The sequence below is a fragment of the Dipodomys spectabilis genome, unplaced genomic scaffold (genome assembly GCF_019054845.1).
Source record: "Dipodomys spectabilis isolate Male_0828 unplaced genomic scaffold, ASM1905484v1 ptg000043l, whole genome shotgun sequence".
Lineage (NCBI taxonomy): Eukaryota > Metazoa > Chordata > Mammalia > Rodentia > Heteromyidae > Dipodomys > Dipodomys spectabilis.
In genome coordinates, this window is record NW_024870720.1 from 32,463,918 (window position 1) to 32,485,917 (window position 22,000).

Sequence of the window (22,000 nt, forward strand, 5' to 3'; positions counted from 1 at the left end):
GTTCTGAGGACAGCCTGCCTGCACAGGACACCTGGCCACCTTCAAAGTGACTCGGGAGCGGCAGCGGTCTGCCCCGCGCCGGCGGGAGCCGCCGACCGTCGCTGGGATCCCGGAGGTGCGCGGCGCTCCCCCGTCCCGCGTGGGGGGCGCGCCGGGCCAGGACCCCCAGGCCCGGGAGGCAAAAGGCCGCGAACACTGGCTGGGCGGTGAGCACAGAAGTTCCCCAGAGGGAGTAAAGTTGTCGGCGGCGCTTGAAGTCCCCCGTGTCCCGGTGACACACCGACTCCGGGCCACGAAGACAGACCCGAGGGCAGGGGCGGTGCACACACCGGCCCGTCCCCCCGCCAGCCGGCGCAGACCCGGCCACACCCCTCCCCGGGACGGCTCCCGACCGGGGTCCCAGCGCTCACCCCCCCCCCCCCCAGCCCCCACAATCACGTCTCCCCGCTGCTCCTCCACGTGACAAGAGCCGGAACCGTCACTTCCGGCGGTGCGGACAGCGCGCGTGCGCGGGGCGCGAGGAGCCGTTGGCACCAGCTCCGAGCCTCCCACGGCGGAGAGCGGCGGGCAGCGGCGAGTCGAGCTGGAGCCGGGGTGGGGGGGGAGGGGGACCGAGGTCCCAAGGGCGGAAGCCCGAGAGTCCGGCCGTCCGCTGGGAGCGCGGCTGGCCCCGCCCCGCAGCCACCTCCCGCTCCCGCTCGCTCCTCCGGGTCGCGCCCCCACCCCCCGCGCCCGGGCCCGCCCCCTCGCGCCCCGCCCCGCCCCGTCCCCGCCCCTCCCCGACGCCCTCTGCGGGATTCCCGCAGCTGCAGCGGGGCCGGCGGAGCGGGCGGCGGGTCCGGGGCTGTGGGCTGAGGCGCGCGGAATGTGAGGCGGGGCGGGCCGCAGCGCGCGCGCGCGGACGCTCGGACCCGGCCCCGGCCGACGACCCCCTCGCGGACGCCGGGCCGCGCGCCCGGCCCGGGGGACTCGCCCTCCCCGCTCGCCCTCCCCGCTCGCCCTTGGGAGCCTCCCCGGTGCCCCGCGGCGCGCCGGCGGGACCATGAAGAAGTTCTCGCGGATGCCCAAGTCGGAGGGCAGCGGCGGCGGCGGCGGCGGCGGGGCCGGTGGCGGGGCCGCCGGGGCGGGGGCCGGCGGCGGCGGCGGCGGCTCGGGCGGCTCCTCCGTGGGGGTCCGCGTGTTCGCCGTCGGCCGCTACCAGGTCACCCTGGAGGAGTCGCTGGCCGAAGGTACGGGGCGGCCCGGGAGGCTGGGGCTGCCAGGTGAGGGAGGGCGCTGGGGTGTGGCCGTGGCGTTTCCGCGGGTCGTTCCTCGGAGTCGACCCCACTCTTCCCCCGGTGGGGCCGGGACCGAGGCGTCTCCGGGCCGTCCGCCCTCCCCGGGAGCTTCGATCAAATAAACCCGAAGACGTCCTCGGGGCGAGCCGATGCGTGGTGTCGCGCTCGGAGCGGTGACTCAGGAGAGGGTCAGAGCCGGAGCCGGATGGAGGCTCCGCGGTGCCAGCCGCGACTCAGGCGGGTGTCAGGCGACGCCGGGCGCCGGATCCCACCGCCCTCGGCGGGGAGCCGGGGTTTGCTTTGGCGGAGGGAGCTCACCCCGTAGATGATAGGTTTACGATCGCGCGCTCTCACTCTAGTTTATTAGCATGGGCATACACACACCAACACAGCGTGTGTGTCTGTGTGTTGATCCTGGCGCCCCGAATTCAGCCGGTGTGGACTTGGGAGGAGCGCGAACCCTTGAAGCCCGCTTGTGTCTGTTACTCCCGAGTCTCACCCGCGGGACCAGATACTGTTCTTGTCCGACCGTACTTTTAAAAGGTGAGGTGAAGCTGGTTAACGTGCCTCTCTAGGCTCCACTCGTGTTGGATCTCTCATTGTCCGAAACAGGTAGGAAGACGTCTAGTAGCCAGACAAAAAAAAAAGTTTACTCAGCATTTGACAGAACCAGATCTCTAGACTGAATTTCAGTTTTTATATTCTTAGTAAAACTGGCTGGTGGAAAAATACCTTTTTTTTTTTTTTTTTTACTTGCAACTGATATGATGACATCCGTATTATTTATTACAAACTAAGAATTCATGACTTTTTTTTTTTTTTGGTAAATGGTAATCCTAAGTTCTAACATTACTAGAAAAGAAATCCAAGAGTGAAGTTTTTGGTTTGCCAAGTTAGGAAAGTTAGTGATATGGTTTGAAAGCAGAAGACTGAGATTCTGCTTGCGCTTTTCGGAATGACAGTAACAATAGTAAATTAATGCAAGGAAACCCTGAATTTTCTGTATGAAATAAAGAGAAAGAAATCTTGAATTATCTGGGGGTCGATGTCCTTGTTTTTGTAAACTACTTTCCAGCTTAATGAACCTTGCTGTGTGTTGGAGATGTGGAGGGGAGTACCTTAATTTTCAAAAGACTGAATTATGGTGATTAGTTTTGATAGATTTACTGTGCTGATGAATTTGTTACAGGCGATTTATTATTTCAGGTGTTGGGTTAGATTGGGTTGTAGACTTCAATCACACATGGATATTAACTCACAGATTATACCTCTGCCTTTGAGTTGTGTTAGTATTTAATTGAAATGTACCTTGAGCAAGTTATTTTGTTATTGTAAATTAAATCTAGTTTATAAAGTAGATTTTGAATTTGTAACTTTCATCAGGGCCCAAAGCATATCTTACTTATAAAAAGCATATTTTACTCATGAAAAATAATTTTGAAGTGTGAAAATAAAATTGAATTTCAAAGTGACAGCCTTCATTCAAGCATAAAAACAAATACCTCTTTAAGTACTGATGTTACTATTTCAATTTCCCATTGGCTTTTACCAGAAGTTTGTCACTTGTTTTGAAAAATGAGTCAAGTGCTAAGAGGAAACAAAGGTTGAAGAAACTCTTGGAAGATGGAGCTTCCTGATCTTACATTCCAGCTCTTGGGACCAGGCTTTATTCCTTCCTAGAGGACAAGGCCTACCTACACTTGTGTGTTGATTTTCTCTCTAATACATGCAACTGACATTTAAATGTCTGTCTGTGTATCTTTCTGTCTGTCTGTGTCAGTCCTGAGTCTTGAACTCAAGGCCTGGGTCCTGTCTTTGCCTGAGTGTTGTTTCTTTCTTTTTCTTTTTTCTTTCTTTTTTTTGGTGGTGGAGTGGGGGGCTGAACTCAGGTCCAGGATACTGTCCCTGAACTCTTTAACTCAAGGCCAGTCACTTTGAGCCACAGGGCCACTTCTGGTTTTCTGGTGGTTAATTGGGAGATAATAGTCTCATGGACATTTCTGCTGGGACTGGCTTGGAAATGCCATCTCCAGATCTCAGTCTCCTGAGTAGTTACGATTGTGAGCCTGAGCCAGCCACCAGTATCCAGCTGCCTGAGCTTTTTTATTTTTTATTTTATTGTTAAGATGTTGTACAGAGGGGTTACAGTTACATGAGTAAGGCAATGAGAACATTACTTGTTGATCATTGTTACCCCTTCCCTTCCTTGTTGTCCCACTGTCCCACTTCCCCAGCTCCCACACTCCAATCCCCCTAACCCTAACCCCACCGTCCCCCCCCCCCCCCTGCTTTTTTGCTCAAGGATAGTGCTCTATCACTTTGAGCCACAGCTCCATTACCAGCTTTTTGGTAGTTCTTTGGAAATTAGGCTTTCCTGCCCTGGGGTGGCTTTTGAGATCCTCAGATTTCAGCCTCTTGAGTAGCTAGGATTACAGGTATGAACCACTAGTGCCCAGCTCAATTCGCTTTTTTTTTGATCTTGATGTTTTTTTTTATTCTTATTTCAGATGCTGACTGTCTTTCTTCCTTTCCAAATAAGTAATGTTGTAAGTTAAACAAGATGTTTAAGCACATGTTTGTCTATTATTGAAGTGAGTTCTTGTAAAAAAGCGTAAGAACCATTTTAATCAGAGAAAGCTATACTACTGAATGAAGAAAAAAATAATTAGAAGCTACCATAGACCAAAAACAAATGGTAAATTTTACAGTTTTGCTTTGGATCAATGTTTAAGCCACACCAGGATCTTCTAGATGCCATGTCTTGAGCAGTTATTGTTATGTTGCTATAAACATAGGAAACTTACTTAGCGTGACCTCTTCACTGTCTTTTCAGTAAAACAGTCCATGTCTGTCTTTGTCTCTTTCTTTGTCTCTTATGTCCCAGTAGTTACTGTGAACACTGACTGAATTAGCAAATACTAAATCATTGCTTCTAGGGGAAGTAACAGAATTAGGTTCCTGGAAGACTTTGTTTACAACATTTTTTGTCAACTCAGTATTCAACATTGTTTTATGTGTGTTTGTGTTTAAAGACATTGTACTTACTGTATTTTATTTAATATATTTTAACTCACCCTAAGTGAAGATTATCAAGTACATATATTTTCTTGCTAAGGAATGTCACATGCTTCTTTACTTAGAAATACTAGGCAGAACTTATGCATTATTGCCAAGGTCCATTTTAAACAGTGAAATCACCAATTAGAAGCAAAAAAGTGAGAGAAACATGGCCAATGCACCAAACTGACCATGAAAAGGCCACTTTTTCAAGAGTGTGATAACAGGGTATGAGTCAAGTGACTTAAGTTTTTTTTTTTAACCAGTGTATACATGTCTATAAAAATAATCAGGAAACTGCCACAAATTTGAGGGATTAAACTTTAGGAAATAGGTGAATTGACAAATATGGTATCCCCAAATAAAGATCACCTATCATCATATGGATATAGGTGTATAGATGTACTATTTAAAAATCTGTAATTGAGAAAACATTTCAGGGGTCTATTTAGATGACTGAATTCCTGGGGTATTTCTCTGAAACAAATATTTTGTATTATACTATCTTTCTAGTCAAGCGCTTACACTGTATGTTTGACAATGTTGACACCTGGTATTTTTTTAGTTTCTGCTCAAAGTTTAGAGGACTGATATCATAGGCACTTGTATTTTCTCAAAAATGGTTCAGTTTTAGGAGTCTCTACAACCCCCAGTTTTGGGCTTCAGAAAGATAGAATTATGTCAGTTTTAGCTTGAAACTATGTTACACTGTCAAGCATATGTAACTCAATGTAACCTTCATGTTTTATTAAAACATAGGGTAGTGTCATGCAGGTTTTCAAAACAAAGCCATGGTTGCTAGTTTGAGGGATTTAATAGAAATTGGTAGTACAAAGTGATTGTTGAGTGGGGGACTTTTCCCCCCCTAAATGTTCATGGCAGAAAATGGACTTAAATAAAAGGAATGTCAGACTGGGAGATCTGTGCTAATGTGTTGAAATAATCTAATCATGAGACCGTAAGGCTGGATAGGAGTTGGATTATGAATATGATGAGATGGGTAAAATTTAACTGATAAAATGTGGGTTATTGACCTGTTAGTAATTTGAGGCAGGAATTTACTAGAGTTCTGTAAAAGTAGCTGTAGTTCTTTCAGAGTTAGTTGTTTAAATTGAATCCATATAGACTGCATATAAACCATTTCTCATTGTTAATTTTTCAGGAAGGTAGTAAGATATGTAACATATGATTTTGCAATGGAAATCAGTTGGGAAATGTTCGATTTAAGTATGATTTTTCATTTGCAGAAATTATCTGTGGCTACTGAAGAACTTCTAAGTTAATGTTTCTAAGAGAAAGAAAAAAAGGAGTGTAACAAAAGTATCACCAATTGATATTTATTAAATATCTCTTTATGTTTCAGGTAGCACTTGTGCTACTTGTATAGTGTAGCATTTCTTTGGCCTTAAGGAGAGAGCAAATATTAAACAGACAAGAATAATTAATTAACATGGTTACTTAGCTCAAGATTTTGTGAGAGAATAACAGAGTTTGAAATAGAGGACCAAGGAAAGCCTTTTGAAATTTTAGCAGACACCTGAAGGACGGGAAAAGTTAGGTGAAAGCTGAGATTTGAAGGCAGAATGCTTTGGAGCAGGTCATGAAGACAGAAGTCCCACATGAAGAAGAGTTTCACTAAGTGAAATATGCTCAGAATCATGGACCACAATGAGTGAATTACATGTAAAAGGGATTTGAAATGACAATAAAAAGGTGATCAGGGTCCAGGACTTTGTATGCCTTCCTGTTTATATTGAGGTGTTCAGTTTTTCTAAAATGTACTTTGAAGATATTGAAGGATTAAAATTGGAACAGTAACATACTATGATATTTTCATATACAGATTGCTAAATTGAAAATGGTTGAGATTGTAGAAGTTAAGATGGTTAAAAGGGTCATAGTCAACTGGTGAATTGGATAGGTATGGGTAATAGGAAGTGTTAAAAATGACTTGCTTATATACCTTTTGGATGGACATGCCTACCATTTGCTAGGATAAGTAATGAACTGAATTTTGTGTGGCATAGTTACTTAGTTGAGGTATTGGGAGGGATATTCGGACGGGTATTGTGTGGGGAATTTAATAGTGATCTGAAGCTCAGCACAAGGGACAGTGAGCATCTGTGTATTATTTAAAACCCAGTAGGGGAAGGATATAAGGAGTCAGTGTAGAATGAAAAGGTATTCACTGAAGCTGTGGAGAACTGATCTTAAATGTTTTGTGTTCATCAGAATAATTGGAAGGACTTGGTAAAATCCAAAACATTAAACCCAAAATTGGATCTCGTATGGTAAATGCTGGTTAAGTCTCTGCATTAGCATTTCTGCCAGCTTCCTCAGTGAACCAAGCACACTTTAAGAACCACTGAAATAGAGGACTCAAGACTAAAGAAAAGAGCTACCAGAGTGGTGTGAGGATTTCCTATTGAGAACTCTATAGACTATTATTTTAGGAATGGAGCAAACAGTTATATTGCTGATAAATCATTGTACTTGATCACATGTTTTGGCTTGATGTTCATAGTTATCCTTTGTCCTTAATCTCTCTTTTAAATCTAACGTCTGGTTATTTGCTGGGTGAGTGTTCTTTGCTCCAGCTTCAATGTGCTCTACTTCCTATTATTCCGTGACTAATTTTTGTACTTGACTGTCACTGTGGGTGTAATCTGTGCTCCCTAACTACTGGTTATGATCACTTCCTCCTTCCTGTAGACACTTGTAGCTATTTGCTTTTTTCCTTCTTAACACATATAATCTTTTCTCCTGAGACACAATTATGTAAGTACTTAGAAACACTGAGGTGGTTGGTTAATTATTGTTCCTCTGTCACCTCTTCTAGATAGTAAAGGTTTTGAAGCTAGAAAGACTTAATTGCTTTGTGTTTACAAGCTGCCTTTCTATACCATGGACATTCACATACTTCTCAAAGGAAATGATGTGTGACTTTGTAAAACCACATATTGTGCTTCAATAGAATTAAAGTCCTAATTTGCATATTGAAAAGTACCAATGGAGGGCTCTTTATGGGACTTTCAAAGGTCTTTTACGTAGGCCAGGGGACACTGAATTTCCAGTTTAGTGAAGGCAGACAACAGTTGAGGTAAAGTGCCATTTCACTTAATCTCCTTGGAACAATAAAGAAAGAATAACTGGATGTCTCTGGGTAGTCATCTTTCTCTATTGGTATATTTTTCTTTATTCTACAAAGGCAGTTTTAGTTTTTTAAAGAGAAAAGGTATTACATGCAGCTGTAAAATTACTTCTACCATCGATGTTGGCAGCTTTTTTGATAAAGAGCCTTTTGAGGGCAGAACCAGAGGCTAGACATATGTCACCCCTGAATCTTTAGTTCCTTTGCTGTAGTGCATATCCAGCAATTTCTTGTGAATGTTGACTTAAGTTCTTAGGAAACATATTTTAAAATGTGCAGTTAATAACTTCTGTGAAGATGAAAGAAGGAAGTGTGTGAAAATACCCAATAGGTGCATACCAAATCATTAAATAAATAAAGATGAATTTTAGATTGAGATATGGTTATAAGCTTTTACTGAAATTTGGTTTTATAGTTATAGTAAATTGCTTTTGCATTAGGTATCACATTTATCCTGGAAGGTATCACATTTATGTTTGCACAAAATCTGATTCTTTAATTAGACAATTATATAATCATATATAGTTTTTTAGTATCAATTTGATACATAGAGTTTTGATTTTCATTAATAGCATGTACTTCCACCATAAAATATGAAAGGACACTACATAGAATATTTCTATTATTTTTAGGTGGTACTGGGGTTTAAACTCAGGGTTTTGAGCTTGCTAATCAGGCACTCTACCACTTTATCAGTTGAGTCCTGCCTCCAGTTCTTCTTGCTGTGGTTTTTGAGATAGTATCTCTTTTTTTTCTGGGCTGATCTTGGAATGACAAGCTTTTCTGTTGAGGTGGAGTCTTGTGAAGTTTTTGTCTGGGTTGACTTTCAACCCCAATTGTCATGATCTTTGCCTGGGATAAGTAGGATTATAGGTGTGAACCATTGGCACCTGGCTAATTTTTTTTTCTCCCCAATATTTGGTTTTCTAGGAAGGCATTCTTATCACCTGAGCCATGACATCAGCCCTATAGCATATTATTAACACACGATTCCCTTTTGGGTTATGTATGTTTTCACTATAGGGAAATCTCCTAGGATGCAGTTTTCATGGACCACTGTTCTATTTTCTCTACAGGGTGCAGTTTTATTCAAAGACAAGCTGCTGACACAAAACAGTTATTCCCAGTTTTCAGCATTTGAAATAGTTTAGTGGCAATTGTGCTTTTATCTCCATTAAGTTTTGCATAATGTTAAATTTCTTAGTTTTTAACTGTAATCATGTGTTGTAGTTAATACTGACATTCCTAGGCAAAGCAGTGAGTAAGAGTAATGAAAATAATACATATTGTAGCATGGAGTCTGTAGGAGGGAAAATTGAAACACTGAAAAGTTTCTTGATGTTAATATTAGGGAATATTGATTTTTTTTTTTACATTGATTCAGGGTCTTCATCTAGTATTCTTCACGAATCTTATTTCCTTTTTCTATTTCCCACATATTACTATTATTTATTTTGATCAGAACTTGAACATGTAGATATGTTAGAAAATGTTTGGTATTTATCAAAATAATTAAAGCCTTGACTTAGAATTCAGAAATTAGAGTCCTGTGCAGCAATTTCAAAGTTTTTAATACTTAAAAGGTTTTTCTTTTGTGGTCTGGACATAAGGTTTCATCTTCAAGGTGTTGAGACTTGTTTATTTCCCGATTGTATCTTGCATGCATCTAGTGATCCACAAGCCTGCTATTTTTTAGGGGACTGAATTGGGAAGCTGAGTAGTTTTTGACTGAGCTTTAAAACTATTTGGACCCTTAGTTAATGTGGAGATTTGTCTATGTATCATCTTTACAAATTATATCAGTCAGCACACGTCTGCTAATAGTTTCAGAAATCTCTTTGCAGGAAAATGGTTATAGGGCCTTTTGAAATTTTTAGTTTATTCTAGATTTGTAGAATTCCAGTTCTAATAGTGCATAATTTGGGCCATAGTCTTTAGAGAGGCATTTGTGATGGATGTTATTTTAAAATATGAAATAGTTGTTGTTCCTGGTTTATTCTAACATTTCTTATTATTTTTGAAACAACACATTGTTAATTGCAACTATCTGGGAAGAAAAAAAAAAAGCAAAACTTGACATCAGGCCAAGCTTTTAATCTAAGTCTGTCCTTAAGTTACATTGTGAGATTTTTGACCCCTGTTTCCTTTAGATTAAAAATGAAGTGGATAAAGGTAAATTTTTAGCATATTTTCCATTCTAGTATTCTTTAATTCTGTCTAAATAAATTTTATTGTTCCTTCTAATGTGTGTGTGTGTGTGTGTGTGTGTGTGTGTGTGAGAGAGAGAGAGAGAGAGAGAGAGAGAGAGAGAGAGAGAGAAAGAGAGAGAAAGAGGGAAAGAGGGAAAGAGAGGGAGGAGCATGGACTTGGGAAGGGTAGCAGTAAATAATTTTTAAAATTAAGATTAATAAAGGATGTTTTATTATACATTTGGGTTCACAGTGAATCAGCAACTTATTATTTATCCAGCAGTGTAAAATTATTCCTTAATATTTGGTATAAAAGTATTTTCCAAGAAGGTGCTGTATTATGATATCCTTTATTGTATGACATTTCAGAATATATAGTTTCAAAAGGAATGTGTCACCTTAATTACTTATTCTTTTTATACTTTGTACTTACTTAGGTAACTGGTAGAGATCAAGAGGTAAAAGGCTTTGTGCTGTTCAGATTTTTATTTGAAAAGAGGAAGAGTGTGAAATTAATGTTAGAACTTTTTTTTTTTACCAAGAATTTGGCACCCCCCCCTCCCTGGGCTGTCAACCCTAGTTTAGTTCCTTTATATCTCTCACTTTGATAAATACGTTAGCATTCCCCCTGTTCTTTTGACCCTTTCCTTGCCAAATCAGTTCTTGAGTTCCTTCCAGTTTATTCTTCCTGAAATGGACTTCTCATCTCACTGTCTTTTGCCTAACCAACTGACTGATTACTCAGAGTCAAGGCCCTCTGCCAAGTCCTTCCAGCCTGCTCACAGTAGCTTTAATCTCATTCTTACTCTATGTAAAATACTGTGCTACTTCTCACAAGCTTTTTGCAAAGGTCTGAATGTTTGTGACATCTCTAATCCCTGCTTTACATGTTGGGATCCCACCCAGCATGGTGATAGAATTAGGATGTAGGGCATAGGGAGGTGATTAAGGTCATGAGAGCAAGATTGTGATTTGTACCTTGGTAGGGAAGGTCTTAGAGAGACTTTGTTTGTTTTATACTATGTGAATTACAGTGAGAAGACATCTGTGAGGGCCTCGTGAGATTCTCACCAGACTCTGAATCTTTAGCACCATGATCTTGGCCTCTAGAACTGTGAAAAATAGATTTATTATCCATATGTCATTTAATTTGTAGTATTTTGTTATAGCATTCAGAGCAGATTAAGATACTTTCCAAATCCGTTTATTTTGCATTTTTCATTTGCCTAGAATACAGATACTTGCTTCTTTTGTACATAAAAGTTACTTTTCTGCAATCTTTTATCTACTCATGAAACTGTGTCTGCAATTGAATGAGTATTAATGCCTTCATTTAACATCCTGTGTAGCAAGGGTTAGTCATATAGCTTACACAGCTTTGTTTTATTTCAATAAAATATAATATCTTCCTTTAAATTTTAGTTCTTGTAAGCTGGTTTACACATGTAATTCTAGCTACTTAGGAGGCTGAGATCTGAGGGTAGAGGTTTGAAGTCAGCCTGGGCAGAAAAGTCTGTGAAGCTCTTATCTCTAGTTAACCACACACAGACACAGAGACACATAGATACACAGACATAGACATACAGGAGACTTATCTCCAGTTAACCACAAACACACACACACACACACAGACACACACACACACACACACACACACAAACACAAGTGGAGCTATGGCTAAGGGCAGAAAAGCCCATCAGACTCTTTATCTCCAGTTAAATACACAGATACAAGTGGAGTTCTGGCTGCGGGCAAAAAGCCCATGAGACTCTTATCTCCAGTTAAATACACACACACACACACACACACACACACACACTCACTCACTCACTCACTCACTCACTCACTCACTCACTCACTCATTCACTATGGCTGAGGGCAGAAAAGCCTGTGAGACTTTTATCTTCAGTTACATACACACATATTCTCTCTCTCTCTCTCTCTCTCTCCCCCTCTCCCACTCCCCCCCCCCCCCCCCACCGCAAGTGGAGCTGTGGCTGAGGTGGTAAGAATGCCAGCCTTGAGTGAAAAAGCTAGGTGTGATACCCTGAGTTCAAGCTTCAACACCGACATTAAAAAAACAAAAATTAGCCCCTTTAAGGTTTGATTTGCATTTTTTTTCTCTCTTGCAGGGTTGTATTTGTGGTAGCTATTTTTTAGTACATGTGTAAGAGGTTAAATTGGTCAAAGGGCATATTAACTTCTATAATTTACAGAGGACACAATTACTGTAAAAGAATTGGATAGCAATAATATTGATAATTGATGTTTAGGGGTTGATATTGGCTTCTTTCCTGTTTTTTGTTGTTCTTGAAATTGAGCCATGACCTCACACATGCTGAGAACATGTTCCACCACTGAGCTACGTTTACAACCTTAACTCTGTTTATTATGCTCCTTGATAGTAATTAAAATATAGACATAGAGATATTTGTATAGGAGCAGCATTTTTTACATGTATGAAAAAAGTACAATCAGATTTAGTTTTGGACTTTCGGCTTATTATAGTACTGTTACGATGATCAGTTATGTTCTTGCTTAAGTTCCCTTGAGTCATGTCATCACATTGTGGGATAAGCTGGATGCATCTAGTTTGTGTGTTCTAGATAACTGATCTTAAGGGAGGACAGTTAGGGGAATGATCGAGTGTGTATGGCTTTGTCTTGACTGGTAGATAGTACTAAGGCTTAATGGGTCCATGAATGTCTTAAGAAGGTGTGGGATTAAAAAGAATGGGAACTCATCTTTTGCCTGGAAATAAAACAAATGACAAGGACCCCTCCAACTGGTCTGCATGATATTAGAGCTACTTATTTTCTAAGTAGAGAGATAATGAGTTTGCTTTTAGATTAGCAAACTTGTAAGCTTGGCACAAAGGTCACAAGGTTGCAAACTAAGTCTTTATACAGTTTTGCCAGCTGCAAATCATTACCTTGATATTTTTCTATTTCTTGGTTCTCTGGACAAAAGAGTTCCAAAATACCACTTCCGTACCTAAATGCTGTATTTACTTATTTTCCTTAAGTTTCGGTGGTTAGGTTAGCTCAAATAGTAATTAGGGCTGACTGGAACGTCTTACATACTCAAATATTTTCTTTTGAATGAGGTAGTAATGTAGATTTACTCTTTAGTCATTAGTATTGACATCACTTATAATAGTGAAATATTTCATTAGGATTGTTTTTCTAGGAAAAAGAAATCTGCATCACTAGCTGTGACCTACTTTTCATTCTCTGGCTTGCATCATGCAGTCTCCCCTGTTGAATGTTAATGATCTATTCTTTGTATAGAATAAACAGTAATAATGGCAGCAACAAAAGCAACAAATTAATGTTACCGATTCATAATTAGTAGAATATGTGCTTTGAAGGTTTTTTGAAAGTAGAGTGTATATGTGCTCAGTTGTGCATAGCCTATGATGGTATCTACCGTGATCAATAAGAGATGCTTGTAAGATAGTTTACTGTGTCTGCAGTAACATGGCTTTACTAATTTTTTTTTGTGTGTGTATGCATGATATATCTGATGGGACAAATTTAGAACTGGGATAAGTCTTAGCACAACATGATGTTTAATTCATCCAGTCAGCCTTGTGTAAGTCCTAGTGAAAAGTCGAGTAAATGTTTGGTAATTTTGCAGTTTTCATTTTTAGTGAAATATTTATATAATCCCAAGGAGAAACTTTTAAGAACTTAACCTTTATTGATAGTTTTGATTTTTACTCAGTGAAGGTAGTGATACATATTTTATTGTTGTTTTAGTCAGGTATTTTATTGCTGTGACCAAATAGCGGAGAGAAACAATTTCAAAGGAGGAAGGATTTATTGTGGCTCATGGTTTCAGACATTATGTTCTGAAATGGAGCTGACTCCATTGTCTCTGTGCTAGCGGTGAGGCAGATCATCATGGCAGAATGGCGTGGTGAAGCAGAGCTGCCCATCTCATGGTGGCTAGGAAGCAGAAGAAGAGTCCAGGCAGGATTTACTTCCTACTTTTCATCACCTCCCCCTAATATAATCACATTTTGAATTTACCAAAGGTTTTTATCCACAGATAAAGTTAGAGCCCTCACAATTTAATCAGTTCTTAGTAACTGGACCCACCAGTACAGTCCAAACCTTCAATGCACGAGCTCTTTGGGGGGCCAATTCATAATCAAACTATAGTATGTAGTTATTTTGCATCTCATTGAAGTGGAAATTTTAGAAATTTTGTGGATCCTTGAATTTTATTTCTTTAAATATGTTTGTATGTTATTTGCTTATCAAAAGGGAATATTGGAAGTGAAGTTGTAAGGGCTAACTGTGTCCTTAGTGTTCAGAATTGAATGCTATTTATGCCTTATAGATTTCTAGCCCTAGAAGCTCAGTGTTTGATTGCATTCTTGCCTTAGAACATTGGCTGTTTTTCTTAACAGATGTTGCAGGTATTTTCAAAACTATGGTATACCTCTTTATAAGTTACTTTTAAATTGCTGCAATAAAATACCCGAGGAAACAACTCGAGAGGATTTATTTTTGCTCACAATTTTTGAGGGCCTTTGGTGAGGCAAAACATCCTGGTAGAAGCTTTGTGACAAAGCAAGTCATCTCTCATAGTGGAGAGCAGGCAGAGAGAAAAGACATAGGAGACCAGATATAATCTTCCCAACCATACCTTGAGTGACCCCTATTTCCTTCTCCAGGCGCCTACCTCCTAAAGCATCTGTCATCTTTTCCAGAAAATGTCACTATCTGGAGACTAAGCTTTTAACATATGAGCCTCTAATGGGACATTTTATACTCCTACCAGTAACAGTCATTATTGATAATGTAAAAACCAATTCTTTGATTTTGCTTTTTGGAAGACTAATTATGGGAATAGGGGATAGTAGATAGAATACAAGAACTTGAAGTTAAGGGTAAGAACTTTTCGGTCTTCTTTAAAAAAATACCCTGAATATTAATTTGAATTAAAAAAGGCAATGATTCATTAAATTTCCCATAACTATAGTGATTATCTAATTATAGTTCCTTCACTTAACTAGGGAAAGTGGGATTGGAATACTTGTTGCACTCAAAGCTACAGAGTTACTGTTGGTTGTGGAAGGTAGAATTTTGGTCTCATGGTTTTACTCTAGCATTTAAAAAATTTACATAGGAACTCTATAAGTGGCTCTATGTACATCTCTGATTGAGAATGTGGGCTTGGAGTAGGTGTAAAGGAGCTAGAGGACTAAGATGAAGCATTAATGGGTGATGTCTGAGGAGCATGAGGTGGTGAGGGACTCCCAACATCTTTTTTTTTAGCTTCAAAGTTAAAACTTACATGTTCTTTCTGAGGACCATCAACTTGTTTGCTTAAAACTATTGAGTTAAGATACTAGGAATAATTTAAAAAGTTTAAAATCTTAGCTACCACATTTTAGACTTAAATTTTAACTTCTTCTAAATCTTAGCTTCTTCTGAATGTTCTCTCAGTCTAGTGTGGTCTGGTCTTACATGAAATAATGTATTTGTATACTGTAAAGTAAATAAAATTTCCTTACTTTAGTTTCTTCAGTTGAATCTAGCATCGCAAGAATTAGGACATATCCTGTAAAGTAGAAGGAAAGGAAATCAAGGGAGAGAAATAGTTTGTATCTCATACTTATGCTCTGTAAGGTTTGAAGCCCATGTGCTGCAATATCAGTTGCTTTCTGCATTGAATAACAATATGCTACAGGTGTTCAAAGTAAAAAGAAAATAGATCTTTAAAATATCTTTTATTATATTACAACACAAATATATTTGATATATACTTGGAATATGAAACATTAAGGTCTTTGCAGTGTAATAAATTATGATATCATGAAATAATTAGTGTGCACCTGTCTTCCCAGCTGCTCAGGAGGCTGAGGTAGGAAGATCACTTGAGCTCAGCAGGTTAAGACCAGCAAGACCAACATACCAAGACGCTGTTCCAAAAGTAAAAACAAACAACATGTATTCTTTGATGGTTTGGCATATTTTTATATACATGAAAGTAAAAAGAATAGTGCTTTATCTATGGAGTTCCCACCAAAGAAGATTTTGTCTAGGGTCAGTTCTTCTAAGTAAATGGGTTAATTTTTTTTTTATTGTGAAAATACTGTACAGAGGGGTTACAATTACATGGGCAAGATAATTAATACATTTCTTATCAAGCATTATAACCTCTTCCTTTGTTTCCCCTTCCCATCCCTTCCCATCCTCCCCCCGCACCCAATCCTCCCTCCCCCATCCCCCCCACACACGAAAGCTGTAAAGTTTGTTTTACATTTTTTTTTAAATTGTAATTATAAAGGTGATGTACAGAAGAGTTACAGTTACATAAGTCAGGTAAGGAGTACATTTTTGGAAGTGGTGCTGTGGCTCAAGTGGTAGGGCGCTCGCCTTGAGCTGAAGAGCGCAGGGACAGCGCCCAAGCCCAGAGTTCAAGCCCCACAACCTACAAAAAAAAAAAGAGTACATTTCTTTTTGGACAATGTAACCCTCTCTCTCTCTGTCTCTGTCTGTCTCTCTCTCTCTCTCTGTGTCTCTCTCTCTCTCCCCCTCTCCCTCTCCCAAAGGGAGTTCTTTAAAAAACACACACACAAAAAATTAGATACATTCCCCATCTACCTTGAATGTCTTAATATTTGTCTCTGTTTACCTTCAACTTTAAAGGCTATCTTCCGGGTCATTTTTTTCTTTCCCATTCTTTTGTGTACCAGTTAATTACCATTTTCTACTTGATCTTAAGAACTTAATGTACATGACTCCATTTGGCTTGTGTTTTTCTTCCCCTCTCCTTTTTCCTCCTCTATTTTCTCCAATTCTTCTCTCCCCTCTTACCTTGAACTGGAGTTTGAACTCAGGGCTCAGGGCTTTGTACTTGCCACACAGGTGCTCTGTCTCTTAAGCCACTCTCCCTTCTCCCGTGTGTGTGTGTGTGTGTGTGTGTGTGTGTGTGTGTGTGTGTGTGTGTGTGTGTGCGTGCGCGCGCGCGCGTGCATGCGTGTGAGTGTGTGTGCGCGTGCATGCGTGTGTGTGCGCGCGCGCGCCCATGTACGCTCATGTTCCTGTGCCTGTCCTAGGACTTGAACTCAGAACCTGGGCACTGTCCCTGAGCTTTTGTGCTTAAGGCTAGTGCTCTACAACTATGAATCCTAGTGCTATTTCTGGCCTTTTGGTAGTTAATTGGAGATAAGGGTCTCATAGATTTTCCTGCCTGGGCTGGTTGGAATCTTGATCCTCAGAGCAGCCTGCTGAGTAGCTAGGATTACAGGCGTGAGCCACTGATGCCTGGCTTTCTTTGTCACATCTTGAGTAAGAAAATGAGGGAAATATATTTTACTGCATAGTGCTCTTCCTGCATAATGAGGCATAATGAATAATTGGAGGGAAAACACTTAGAATTCTATTTCATCTAATGTCATTTTTTTATTTGAAAGAATCACTGACTGATTTTTCATTTAGATTTCAGTATTTGACAGACATTTTCTCAAATGATGAGGTGAGTTTGTTACTTCTAGGAAGACAACTGACAGGTATTATTAATGTTGGAATTTGAACTTTCAAAAGAGATTATGATTTTGGGAAAGTTGTATCTGCCATTGTGAGCTTGACAAGTCTCCATTTTCTTTTCTTTTCGGCTGTGTTGAGCTTCAACTCAGGGCCTAGGTGCTGGCCCTTAGTATTTTTGTCCTCAAGGCTAGCACTCAACCATTTGGGCCACTTCTGGCTTTTTGGTGGTTAATTAGAGATAAGAGTCTCATGGCTTTCCTGCCTGGGCTGGCTTTGAATCTGCAATCCTCAGATCTCACCTCCTAAGTAGCTAGGGTTTATAGGCATGAGCCACCAGCTCCTTGCTAGAATTTTTTCTTTTTCTTTTAATAGAGACATTATGTTGGTACTAAATTTTCAAATTAATCTGAGAACCTAATCACATGTAAAGTTGTTTCTGTGGGAAAAAATTCTAAATGCTCAAAATAGACTTAGAAGCTGTCAGAATATGTAAAACCCATTGCTAAATTGGAGATTTCATGTGCTTCCATATTGGGAACCGGACAAATGAGTTTATTATTATTATTATATTATTATTATTATTGCTGGTATTAGGGCTTGAATACAGGGTCTTGATCCCTTGTTTGGCTTCTTTGCTTAAGGATGACATTCTACCACTTCAACCACCTCTTAACTTATAGTTTATTTTTGCTGGTTTAGTTGGAATCTAACAGCTTTCCTGCTTGGGCTGACTTCAAACCTCAGTCCTCAGATATCAGCCTCTTGAGCAGTTAGGATTACAGATGTGAGCTACTATTGCCTGGCTAAAGAATGATTTTTTTTTGGGTCCGGTCCTGGGCCTGAACTCTGGGTCTGGGCGCTGTCCCTCAGCTCTTCAGCTCAAGGCTAGTGCTCTACCACTTGAGCCACAGCTCCACTTCCGGCTTTTTTCTTTTTGCTTATGTGGTGCTAAGGAATCGAATCCAGGGCCTCATGCATGCAAGGCAAGGCTCTACCACCTTCCCAGCCCCAGGAATGAATTTTTAACTAGAGTTTGAATACTAAATATAAAAGTTTTGGGTGCTTACTATTTATCTGTAATCATAAGTGATGTCATACAAATCACTCAATTAAGTTGTTTCATGTTTAGTTTGAGAATAAAGGCCCATGAAACTGTATGAGATTATAGATTCTTGGCTCATTTGGTTGGTTCTTAAGAAAGGCAGTAAACTCAGGCCCTGTTTAAGTGAAGAAAACAGCTGGATTGAGGTTATTCCAAACAATTATGTCATTACAGCCCTTGGTACTAATGTATATTCCCTATAGAGTTCATTACAATGCACTGCAATAACTTGTCAATTGACTATATTTTAATACATATGGTGTCGTGCCCTACTTAAAGTCTATTCCAGTGGTTAGTGAAGACATTTGTTACAAATTTGTTGAAAAAATTAACATAGAACTCTCAACTATTAATATAGTTAATTGTTTTTTTGCATGGTACTTGGGAGAAGGGAGCATTGAAACTAATCTTGAGAAATCAGATACCATGGGCAAAGCATAAGCCGTTGGAAAATTTGGTAGAATTTGCTTGAAAGTGTCAGATTTTAAACTTGCAGTTTTTTGGGGGGGCACTATTAGAGTTTGAACTCAGGACTTGGGCCTTCCTCCCTCCCCCCTCACTAGGGCTTGAATTCAGTCTTTTGCTTTCTAAGCAAGAGATCTGTTACTTGAGCCATACTTCCATTCCTGTTTTCCTTTGGTTATTTTTGAGAAAGGCTATTGTTTCTTGCTTGGGCCGGCCTAGATTACAGTCCTCCTGTTCTTGGTTATCACTATAGGTGGGATGACATGCATGTGCCAACACACCCAGCTTTTTCTGTTGAAAGGAAGGGCTTTTGAACTTTTTTTCTCTGGGCTGGTCTGTCCCCTTAGAGCTGGGATAACAGGCATGTACCATTATGCCAGGTATTGGTTGAGATGGGATCTTGAAAACCTTGGCCTGTGCTGGTCTTAAATCCTCTTGAGTATGAGAGCTGTTTTACCACTTGAGTAAGCTAGAATTACAAGTGTGAGTTACCACATCCAGCCACTATGTTCTCCTTTTGTTATACTTGGTTTGTTTGAGATTTTACTTATTAGGTTTTTAAGACAAGGTCTCACTATATATAGCTCAGGCTCTTCTTGAATGTGTGACCCTTCTGCTTCTGCCACCTACTGTGTCCTGCTTAATTCTTTTATTCTTAAAAAATTTATTGTTACCATTATTTTTATGGTGTTAGGGATTGAACTCAGGGTCTTGTGCATGTGTTAGGCAAGGACTTAACCCCTGAGCTCTACTCCTTAGCCTGTCAGTAGTTAAATGTCTTTATAGACCAGATACAATTATGATAACATTATCAAATTGTTTTATGTTGACATATTTTGATAGAAATTTGTAGTAAAGATTTTTTTTGTTCATTTGGTGTGCTCAACAGTTCCAAAATAGGGCAACACTGCTATTACCAGTTTTACAGAGAAGGTATAAGGTATCTAAGGCCAACCAAGGTCATGTACTCTGAAAAGTTGCACAGACAATTTGAGAAAGAGGTTAGACATATAGGACCAAAATTTTATAAATTTCTGTTTGTTGCATTTATAATAAATAGAAATAACTCTTGCATTATACTCTTATTTCTAATAAAGTTTATAATTTAAAAATGGTATTCAGAATTTGGTATTTAAATAGCTGAGATATTTTCATAATTTTTGTAGGTGTTTATAATTAGCATGAAAGTATTGGGAAAGTCAAGGTATATTAGAATTTATGTTTCTGACCTATGTATCCCTGCTTGTTTCATTTGTGGAGATTTTGATGTAAATGCTGGTTGTGTAATGTGTTTACAGAGTTTTATGTACAAGTTTTATCTCAGTATGACTGGCTTTTTTTTTTATCAGAAGTGCATTAAGTGTTTTAAGGCTGTACATAGGTTTATGACTGTTAGAAGAGTTGGGAATATCTTCCTTACTGTTGTGCTTTGGCGAAACTGGTGTGCCACAAATGGGCTACATATATACCAAGATGATGTTGTTTTTTTCCCCTCCACCATCTTGAAAGTGGCCTGGTTGTTGGAGGCCTCTGCCTGTGAACTCAGTCTGAGAGCAGATTTTTTCACTTATCCATTGGCCTGTCCAGGTTGTGGAAAACAACAATAAAGCTGGAGTTTTCTGTTAGCAGGTGAAATACAGATTTAGTCAATAGATTATTAAGCACAGGGAATGATGGAAGTTGGTGAGAAGGATCAGCCTGCCTTTCTTGACTGACAGGCCTCATAAGTCAGGAAACAGGCTTGAGCTCTTTTTGAAAGGGAGGAACTATACAAACTGCTCTTTCAATTTGAAAGTCTTGTTTGGGTTTAGTGACACAGAAGTAAATCTGTTTGAAGCACTGTATTGTACTTTCCCTTGGGCTTAGGTAGAATGTGTAAATATGTATCTGTTTTCTGAGCCACTGTTTCAGTATCAAGCCTTGAAGTAACAGATAGTGGTTCTCTGCTGATACTTTGGCTCTGTGGTGAGACTGCTAAGTATCCTCCCTCTCCTGAAATAATTACAGAAGGCCCTGTGTTTACTTGGTACACTTGAGATTGTTAAACAAACTGCAAGCATAAGCATGGACATGTTAGGACTAGCACAGTGATAAATAATAGTGCCAAGAGGAGTTAACCTATTTTGTACAGTACGCTCTGCATTTTCTGTGACTTTTAAACAAATGCTTATACTTTCTTGGATGGATGATGTGAAATTACCATGTGGCCTAATGTATCTGGTATTCAGCAATACAATTTTTTTTTTTTTTTGCTAAGCTTAAGATTGTTGTGTATAATTTTAGTTGTGCTTTAATGAACTATACATTGGTATATGTGTGTGGAAGATGTTTAATATCGTTAGCTTAATTTCTTGATATTCTAAAATGAGTTTACTTTCCATGATTCTTTAGTGTTGTTATATTATTTATTGGTCCTGTCAATTTTGATATACTTTTATTCCTTTATTATACAGTCAATTTCATATTTCATTTTCTCTATTTCCTCAACTTGTTACTTCTGCTACCCTTCCTCCACCTCCTTCTTTTCTTCCTCTTTTGTTTTCTCTCTCTTTTTCTCTTATTCTTGTTGAAACAGGTTCTTGTGCTATAGCTGAGATTGACCTCCTCTTTCTTTAGCCTCCTGAGTGCTGGGTTTACAGACATGCAACATACATCACTACTCTAACCTATTTCATTTTTTTTAAATACATAGACTATAATTGCTTGATATTCTGTGTTATAATTGATATTCATAGTATTTTAAAGTCTCATTTTACAGTTGGCTGTTTCTTCTTTTGCCTCATTGTGGTTGATTGAATGCTCAGTGATTTCTTTTTTTTCTTCCCTTTATTCTGTTAATCTGTTTTATGGATTGAATTTTGTATTTACCTTTATGAGATAAATTCTTCCTGGTCATGGGATGTAATATATGTTTGTAAAATAGGTTTGCTAGTATTTTCTTGAGGATTTTCATATCTCATAAAGGATATTTGGTCTGTACACTTCTCGTGATAAATGTTTTTGACTTTCATAAATGAATGAGGAAATGTTCCTCAATGTTTTGGATGAATTTTTAAGATTAGTTTAAATTTCTGTTTTTAAACATTTGATAGAATTACTGGGGAAGCCATGTGGTTTTAATCTTTCTTTGCTGTAAGTTCTCCCATTAACTCAATCTTCTTTATTTGTTATAAGTCTGTTTAAAAGTTGTATTTCTTTGGGTGTTACTTTTGTAATTGTATCTTTCTAAGAATTTATCAGTTTTATATAAGTTA

The 22,000-nt window shown here is 39.5% G+C and overlaps 1 protein-coding gene across 2 annotated transcripts in view; it reads left to right on the forward strand.

Annotated features, from left to right (window-relative positions):
• The first annotated feature begins 803 nt into the window (after positions 1-803).
• Positions 804-22,000, forward strand: part of Bmp2k (BMP2 inducible kinase) — a 97,862-nt gene continuing 76,665 nt past the window's right edge. Inside the window, exons 1-2 of one of the 2 annotated variants that reach the window (XM_042678110.1) lie at positions 804-948; positions 983-1,229. In XM_042678110.1, the coding sequence (XP_042534044.1) occupies positions 1,043-1,229 (187 nt within the window). In that variant the 5' untranslated portion in view covers positions 804-948; positions 983-1,042. Of the gene's footprint in view, positions 949-982; positions 1,230-1,630; positions 1,821-22,000 lie in introns of those variants that run through there. The other variant, XM_042678111.1, reaches the window with a different exon arrangement.